The sequence below is a fragment of the Triticum urartu genome, chromosome 4A (assembly GCF_056163025.1).
Source record: "Triticum urartu cultivar PI428250 chromosome 4A, HENAU_Tu73, whole genome shotgun sequence".
Taxonomy (NCBI): domain Eukaryota; kingdom Viridiplantae; phylum Streptophyta; class Magnoliopsida; order Poales; family Poaceae; genus Triticum; species Triticum urartu.
Genome location: NC_141876.1, coordinates 228495094 through 228504076, shown reverse-complemented (window position 1 = coordinate 228504076; position 8983 = coordinate 228495094). Strand labels below are relative to the sequence as shown.

Sequence of the window (8983 nt, the reverse complement as noted above, 5' to 3'; positions counted from 1 at the left end):
CCTTCGCATATACTGAAAGTGGAGGCAACCAAGCTGACTGCTTGTGTTTGGTCGTTCTGACCAATGGTTGGCATGATTTTGCTACAAGCTTTAGTTCCTTCAGATAGAAATTGATAAAATAATTGGTGGAGAAAGGGCTTTCATATATCTCTTCATGAATAACTTTTTTCTTCGAACACGCCAAATTGCCCACAGTGTCACCACCATTCTTGTAAACTCATTTTATTCCAGAATATCATGCATTGTGAACACCCAGTTTTTTCGAGCATTCCAGCGAGCCAGGCTCTAGGATGTTTTAAGTTTCGCCCCGATACGAGTCAGGCCTGTTTGCACACTCGTGTGTCCATTTTCATCCCGCCCGAGCCTGACTGGGCTCTATGTAGCCTACCAAACGCATCACTCGTGTCTCCATTGGGCCGCCTTGCCTTGGGTCGATGTCTTCAGTCCCGATTGATCCAATGGACGGCTGCGATTTGGTGAGGTCCACCCGGTGGACGGTCTTGTACGCATCGCTCGTACCATACCCAGCACAGTAGAAGCCAGCAGAGCAGCCCATCCAACTCTCTCTTCCTCTCTCCTGAACCCCGACCCGGCAGTTGACGCCCAGCTCCAACAACACCGGTGATCCCCTCCTCCGGCGTCGGCGACCTTCCTCAGCTATCGTCCCCGCGTCGCCCTCCACATCCACCTTTTCTTTTGTTCCGACGTAGCCATGGTAACCAACGCGATCACGTCCGATCTTGACCACCTTGCTAGGACTTTCCTTATTTGTTCCCCTCCGAATTGGGGCGTCTTTACCACCTGAGATCGCACTAGATCCCACTCTGATTTCCGGTCTTTTTTCTCAGAATTACATCATCGGCGCCTTCAAGCCGCCCTGCGACATCTTCGTGACCTTTTCCGATGAGAGGAGCCGGAAGCAGGTACAGCGGTCCCTTCGGCTGCGACATCTTCGTGACCTTCTTCGTGTTCAGGAGAGGTCGTTGGGTTCTTGGACTCATTCTCAGCCTTTTGATTCTTAATCGCAGGTTGCAGTCAAGAAGGATAATGGAAAGACAACCATGGTGCCGGCGTTCCAGAGCCTGGAGACCATAGCCGGAGAGGTACCGACGGTGGTGTTCCTTGCCTGCCGCTTGTTTGTTCTAGGGTGTGAGGTCGACTGTTGGCATGGATTTGTGATTAAATGGTTTGCAGGTATCAATAGCGCCTGTTCCTGGTAAAAGGATTGAGCACATGGGTGTTAAGATTGAGCTGCTTGGACAGATAGGTAAAGTCTATGCTGCTCCTTCAAATGCTTCCGTGATGTGATTAGGTTAAGTGCTCTGGTGCTGGTGCTAATTGATCTGTAGGATGCTGTATCACGTTCTTAGAAATTAAGCATAGTTATTCTTCCGGATTGCTGACTGCACTATTTGTTTGTAAATGCTATTCTGAAATTTCATTACCTAAATTGTAGGATTTCATTGCTGGGAAACTGCAAAAAATATTGTTCCTGAGCACCAATCTTACTTTTGTTTATCTCTGTCCACTCATAAACTACTCCCTCCGTTCCAAATTACTCGTCGCAGAAATGGATGTATCTAGAACTAAAATACATCTAGATACATCCATACCTGTGACAAGTAATTCGAAACGGAGGGAGTACTTTTCAACACTTCAGGTCTTGCTAGGTATTAACATTATTGTTTGTGTTCATTTTTATTACAGAGTTGTATTTCGACAGAGGCAACTTCTATGACTTCACTTCACTGGGTAGGTTCTCTCTTGAAGTAATTTTCAACACTATTTTACAGTAGGACAATAACCTTCCTGCCAAGATATCCTCTGTGCTGTTCACAATTATTGCTGTCTGTTCCTTTTCTTTTGCTAGCACGCTTTGAATCTTGCTATCCTTTAGAAACACATTGTTTACTAATCCCAAAAATAATCTTCAAAATCTCTCTGATACTGTGCCTTATGAACAAAATTTGTTGTTCTCATCTTGCTTGTTATGTGTACTCTGCTCATTAAAGTAAAGAAGTATAATTAAGTGAACAGTGTATATTTGTTTGGCCCTCAGATGATGTGTAGCTTACCGCTGCTCGATCGATCTAAGTTACCTACCTTGTTGTTTTTTATAAGTCCATTTCATCACCTGAAGTGCCTTTTTCTGTACATGCAGTGCGTGAGTTAGATGTTCCTGGTGAAATATATGAAAGAAAGACATATCCATTTGAGTTCTCTACTGTTGAAATGCCATATGAGTCATACAATGGAACAAATGTCAGACTGAGGTAAGAAAGAAATCTACTCCCTCCGTCCCATAATATAAGATTTTATTACAACACTCACATATTGATTGTAGTAACATCTTATATTATTATGGGATGGAGGGAGTAAAATACTTGCATTGTGCTTTGCACATCTCATAACAAAGAATAGTGTGCACACTGTTCAGCATCAAAAACTAAATTAACACCATCTCTGAAGACTTGGTGTGTTACAGTACGTAATGGGCCTAATGGCCTGGGCTGGCGGTATAGCCCGTTAGTCTTAGGGTTAATTAGAGATAAAGGTCGCTTGCTTAGGGGTCAAGTAAGCCTTGCTTGGGAGTCAAGTAAACCTCTCTATATTAAGAGAGGAGATGTATCAATCTAATCAAGCAAGAATTAAGAAGGAAATCCCTTCCCTCTTGCCCGGCCGTGGGCAAAAAGGCCCCCGGCCGACCCTCTTGCGCCGCCCTCCTTCTAGCAGGACCATAAAAATTTGGTATCAGCTAGCTTCGGTTCGATCATGTCTTCACCGTCGCCCAACCCGTCTCTTTCGCTGCCGGGATCCTCCGTCGCGCCCGCTCCCGCCGTCCTCACCCCGGAGGAGGTGTTCGGGGCGCTGCGGGACCTAACCCAGGCGGTCCAGGAGATCCGCCTGTTCTTGGTCGGGTCCTACGGGCCGCACCCGGCTGCGCCGCCCATCGCCGCCACCGCGCCGCCGTGGCTGCCGTGGCAGCCGCTGCACCATGCGGCCTCCGCCGCGCTCGGCGGGCCGCTGCAGCAGCCGCTGCAGCTGCCATCCACCGTGCCCTGCGCTCCGCCACAGCAGCCGCTGCCGCTGCCCCAGGGCGTCCCCGCCGCGCTCGCCGGGCCGCTGCAGCTGCCATCCACCGCCACCACCGCCCCGCCCTGGCTACAGTGGCAGCCGCCGCTCCTGGCGGCCCCCGCCTCGCCCGGCGCTCCGCTGCAGCAGCCACCGCAGGTCAGCTCCGGCCCCGCATCAACCGCGCCGGCGGGAGTCCCGATCCACCAGATCAAGTTCCCGCCGTCGCCATCACCGCTTCCCTAGGGCGTCCCCATCCAGCAGATCAAGTTCCCGCTGTCGCCGTCACCGCTTCCGGTTTGGATCACTACCCGCCACGTCTCGGCGGCGGTGAGGCTGCAGGTTGCTGCGCGCGGCCTCCTAGCACGTCGGCGTGTGCGGGAGATGCGTGGTATGCAACTGCTGCTCCTCCAAATTGCCCTTCGCTGCGCAAAGGACCTCGATCTCGTCCGCTGCGTCGTGATCTTGGGCATGCGGTTTCCCCCACGGGCGACGGGCATGTTGTTTTTTCCGCGGGCAGCGACCTCAAAGTCTGCGACATCGGCGGTTGGGGGGGGGGGCACCCCTCCTCGTCATTCTCCATCGCAAGCCCTCCCCTCTTCCCTGTGCGGTGCAGACCAACAGCCGTCCGGCGGGGAGAAGGCAGGGTGTCACCGACAGGAGTACACCGCGTAGCACCACTGCATTCCGCCGCCGGCCGCCGCGAAGGCGCCTCTGCTGGTCGCTCTTGTGACCACTTCCAGGTGGCCATACACATGCACTCCTTTTGTCCAGATGGTGTCCATGGGATCCAGGTGGCTGTCCGACGTGCGGATGGTGTCCACTTTTTGTTAAGGGGTCCAAAATAAATCGTCCCAGTCCATTTCAGGTTGAGAGTAATAAAACAAGCCGAGATGTAAACGGCTTGTTTTTAGGTGTTAGGTTTGTGTTGCGTCAAGGCATGGTTATAAGTTGGTTAGGCTGCAGCTCGAGGACAAGCTGCATGTCCAAATGGGGTGTAGTGTTAGAGTACGTAATGGGCCTAATGGCCTGGGCTGGCGGTATAGCCCGTTAGTCTTAGGGTTAATTAGAGATTAGGGTCGCTTGCTTAGGGGTCAAGTAAGCCTTGCTTGGGAGTCAAGTAAACCTCTCTATATTAAGAGAGGAGATGTATCAATCTAATCAAGCAAGAATTAAGAAGGAAATCCCTTCCCTCTTGCCCGGCCGTGGGCAAAAAGGCCCCCGGCCGGCCCTCTTGCGCCCTCCTTCTAGCAGGACCATAACATGGTGTGTACTTGTTATGCTTGCAGGTACATCCTGAAAGTGACTATTGGTAGAAACTATGTTGGTAATATTGTGGAATCTCGGGATTTCTGTGTAAGTCTAAACTTCATCTCATGGATCTTCCATGTGTCTGTCACCGTAACTTTGTTTGGTCCAACTTGGACCGCCAATAGACTAATTCTGGTTATCTTATGGAAAGTTGAGTATAAGAATGTCCCCTGATATATATACTTTCATGTGTTCCACGCTATTTTGAGTTGTTCTTTAGTGGTTACATGGAAATGCATCTCAGGTTTTAGTATTTGATGTTTTACGTGGATTACCTAGTGTTCGATGTTCTTTAATGTTTTTGTTTTCAGGTAAGGAACTATTCTCCTCTTCCTTCAATCAATAACAGCATCAAGGTTAGTCCTAGTAACTGGATGTGTTAACTTATTCTGAAGTTTATAATTTAAAGTGTTTCGGTTGTTTGTTGGACTAAGTGATATGCTTGGAATAGGTCAATTATGGGCTTATGGCTTGGTCATGCCCTACTTACCCGTTAGAGTAAATGACACTGGCGGTCTGAGAACTTGACCGCGGCTGCACTTCAGTCATGGTACTTCCAAACCGGAAAAACCCGTCATAGAACTTGCGTTGCGGGTGCAGTTTGGTCACAGAGGCCATCTGAACCGGTCAGCCGCCCGGTTTTCCCTCTTTTGCGATCACGCGCGGTGCATGTGACGTCGGTTGGGCGCGAAAAGTGTCACGCTAAGCTCACGTGAGTCCCTGGCCGGCATCTTTTTTTTGCACAAAGGCCCCTGGTTTTGTAGGTAATTTTGTATTTTTTTGCGAATAATTTTGCATTGACCTCTTAAGTGCCGTGACTCATAGGCCAGCACATAGGCGCTGCATGCATAGAGCACATGCACGCGTGATTTTTTCTCTCTTACGAATTTTGTTTTGTTTTTCCGTCTAGTCATACATATTCTCTAAAAATATTTATAGTTTTAATATTTCATTCATTTTAAAAATATATTAAAAGAGTGCAAATATTTTGAATGTATTGTAAAAATTGTTCAGCGCATATTGAAAACAACCTTGATAGTCTATTTGAGAAAGAGTTCATCGTGTCAAAATCACCATGTATCAAAAACATGCCCGTCATATCTTCAGAGAAAATGTTCATCGTATATATGAAAAATGTCCATCATGTATTTAGAAAATGTTCACCATGTATTTAAATAATCAAAAGAATGATCATATGTATTTTATAAAATCACCGTGCATTGGAGAAAATATTCATTACATATGCGAAGAAGTTCATCATCTATTTCTAAAATGTTCTTCGCATACTCAAAAAATGTTTATCATGTATTGGAAAAATATTAATCAGGTATATAAAAAAATGTTCATCACATATTTGAAAAATGGTCATCGTGTATTTGAAATATGTTCATCACATATTTAAAAATATATTCACCACATATAGCCTACCCCAACTTGTTTGGGACTAAAGGCTTTGTTGTTGTTGTTATTCACCACATATTCGAAAAATGTTCATCACTTATTTAGAAAAATGTCCACACTGTGTCTAAAATTGTTCATCGCATATTTAAAAATCCGATACATGAAAAGTAGCAGGGCCGAGCAATTAATATGAATGACATGGCAAGTAAAACAAGAAAAGGACGTGCAAGAAAAATAGGGCAGGCCATGCATACCTGTCCGGGTCAAAATTCTAAGAACTCTCCGGCTGGGTATCTTCTGCGGGCCATCAAGATACAGCAGCAGGGGCCTTTGTGGAAAAAAAACAGGTGCAAAAACATGAGCTATGGCACTTAAGAGGTCAAATACAAAATTACGTATGAAACCAAGGGCCTTTGTGTAAAAAATATGAGGCCAGCCACGGACTCACGTGAGCGCCGCATGACAATTTTGTGCTCGACCGACATCACGTGCGCCGCGCATGACCGCGAAAGAGAGAAAACCGGACAGCTGGCCGGTTCAGATGCCCCGTGTGACCAAACTTCACCGGCAACACAAGTTCTATGATGGGTTTTTCCAGTTTGCAAGTACCGTGACTAAAGTGCTCCCGTAACACAAGTTTTTAGACTGCCAGTGCCATTTACTCTACCCGTTAACATTATCATGTGTTCCTTGTTAATTATCTCGGTGTGCCGTTTAGTCAAGTTGTGAAATAAAACTTGTAATAATAATAATAGCGTAAAAAATGGAAGGGATGTAACATACGATCTTACCTGGTCAAATACTGGAAATGATGGTAGCACCAGTTCAACATCATTCTTGAAGTCACAGTGATCACTGGGCAAGTTAGCAATGACTTTGATCTTCTTGAAAACAAAGTGTTAGCAGGCAGCAGTTCGTACGAAATAAGGGGTAATTAATGGTTCTACTAGCGTGCAACAGTGAGGACTGTCCACTCGGACTCAGATGTTCATGTTCCTCCTGTTGATATTTTTTTTATCTACTACCTCCGTTCCAAATTACTCGTCGCAGAAATGGATGTATCTAGAACTAAAATACATCTAGATACATCCATACCTGCGACAAGTAATTCGGAACGGAGGGAGTAAAAGCTTACTTGTGTTTTCAAATTTTCATGGTGATACTCTAACAAGCTGATTGCTGGAGTACTTTGTCGAATCTACTTTCGTCAAATGCAACATCTAATTGTAGTTTGCATGCGTCGTTTCCTCCTATATTCTTTCAGATGGCAATGAACTAGCCACTTCTCGATATCCTTGGCTTCCAGTGTAAATTGTGGTGTTCAGAGTGCTGGAGCCTAGAGTTAATGTGCTCGACCTTGTACTGTGATTACTAAAACTGATCACTGCTTTCAGATGGAAGTTGGAATTGAAGATTGCCTGCATATTGAGTTTGAGTACAGCAAAAGCAAGTAAGATCAGTACAGTTCCAGTCTGGCAGTATGTTCTTTTTGTCACCCAATTTAGCACAGTCGGAGTATTGACCATCTTCTGGTGGATCATTGCCTTATTCAGGTACCATCTCAAGGATGTCATTGTAGGAAAGATCTATTTTCTTCTAGTCAGAATAAAGATAAAAAACATGGAGCTTGAGATTCGCCGCCGGGAATCAACAGGATCAGGTCCTAACACATATGTTGAGACTGAGACACTTGCTAAATTTGAGCTGATGGATGGTGCCCCAGTCAGAGGTATATTACACATTTATTCTACTGTACCTTTCTAGCGTTACTTTCTAGGTTAGCTCCAAATCGTTGAACGTACATATATACCTCAAGTAATGGCCATTGAGGTATCATGAACTCATAATTGTCAAATACTCCCTCTGTCCAAAAAAGCTTGTCTTAGATTTGTCAAGATACGGATGTATCTAGACATGTTTGGTGTTTGATACATCCTTATCTAGATAAATCTAAGACAAGCTTTTTGGGACGGAGGTAATACGTTGTCCACACTGTGTGCTGAGTTCACTGAACAACCATTTTTACAGGAGAGTCTATTCCTGTAAGGCTATTCTTGACTCCATACGAGCTAACCCCGACTTACCGCAACATAAACAACAAGTTCAGTGTCAAGTACTACCTCAACCTGGTCCTTGTGGACGAGGAAGACCGGAGATACTTCAAGCAGCAAGAGATAAACATGTTCCGCCTTGACGAAACTCCACAGCCTTCATAGACTTCAACCGCTGGGAACCTGGCCTGAATGGTGTTGCAAGAATTAGCAATTTGGCATCCTGTTATGCTGTATATAACTCTCCAGGAGAGCATGCAGTGCAGTTCCAATGTACCGTGGCGCTGTCACTTGTTACGCCTTTTTCATAGCAATCTGGTTAGATACAATCACTGAAATGCTGGATTGCTGACTTTTGGCCATTTTCATTTCGGCCCTCTTGTGAGACATTTTTTTCCTTAGACGCTTGTGAAGCATCTTGAGATAACCAATTGTATTTGATATTTGCTTCATCTACTATCTACTACCCCTATAAAAGGAAGAGAGGGCGGAGAACCAAATCATCCTATCCATCCAAACCTGCAATCTGATGGTCTACATTGCTTCAAAACACCAAACACGTTTTATGTTTTAGTTACCCATCATGCCATTATCTACTACCATTATAAAAGAAAGAAATGGGCAGATCCAAACAATCAGATCCATCCATTTACAAGATCTAATGGCTCTTAATCCTTTAATGTTTAACCCTACAAGCCACGGAATTAAGCCCCTGCTGCCCCTTCGTACAAAAAACTGCTCCGCACGCCGCACCACAACCTCCGCCCGCTCCTCCTGTAAATGAAACAACGCCACGACCGCGGCCCGCTCCTCCATTCCGCCCCCGCTCCACTCGCCCACCATCGCCCGCTCCACTCGGCCTTCGCCGTCGCCGCCGCACAACTGGGCCTCCATTGCCGCCGATCCTCCGCTCGCTGCTCCACTCTGCCGCCGTCCGTCGTCCGCCGCCCGCCGCCGGCTGATCCTCCACTCCGCCGATGGCCTCCTCCCAAAGGCACTGACGAGATAGGGTTCCCTTGCCTATGCGGTTTTCCCGTCGCTCCCTCCTGCAGCGAGGTGCTCCCCTTCATCATTCTCATGTTCCCCGCTCCGGCGCTCCCTCTCTGTAAATGTACCCAGTCCGGATGCAAGTCATGCAATTGATGAGC

At 46.6% G+C, this 8983-nt stretch overlaps 1 protein-coding gene across 1 annotated transcript; it reads left to right on the top strand.

Moving 5' to 3' along the window:
- The first annotated feature begins 506 nt into the window (after positions 1–506).
- LOC125551659 (vacuolar protein sorting-associated protein 26A) lies at positions 507–8287 on the top strand. The gene is made up of 11 exons (XM_048714934.2): positions 507–715; positions 849–923; positions 1029–1103; positions 1195–1267; positions 1708–1752; positions 2162–2273; positions 4362–4428; positions 4695–4739; positions 7179–7234; positions 7338–7513; positions 7813–8287. Exons 1-11 carry the CDS (start codon positions 713–715, stop codon positions 7998–8000), a joined length of 915 nt encoding a protein of 304 aa, XP_048570891.1. The 5' UTR covers positions 507–712; the 3' UTR covers positions 8001–8287.
- Positions 8288–8983: the final 696 nt, after the last annotated feature.

Coding starts and splice junctions, on each gene's coding strand:
- LOC125551659 (XM_048714934.2), top strand. Junction 4,429..4,694: donor TGGAATCTCGGGATTTCTGT/GTAAGTCTAAAC, acceptor TTTTGTTTTCAG/GTAAGGAACTATTCTCCTCT. Junction 7,514..7,812: donor GGATGGTGCCCCAGTCAGAG/GTATATTACACA, acceptor CCATTTTTACAG/GAGAGTCTATTCCTGTAAGG.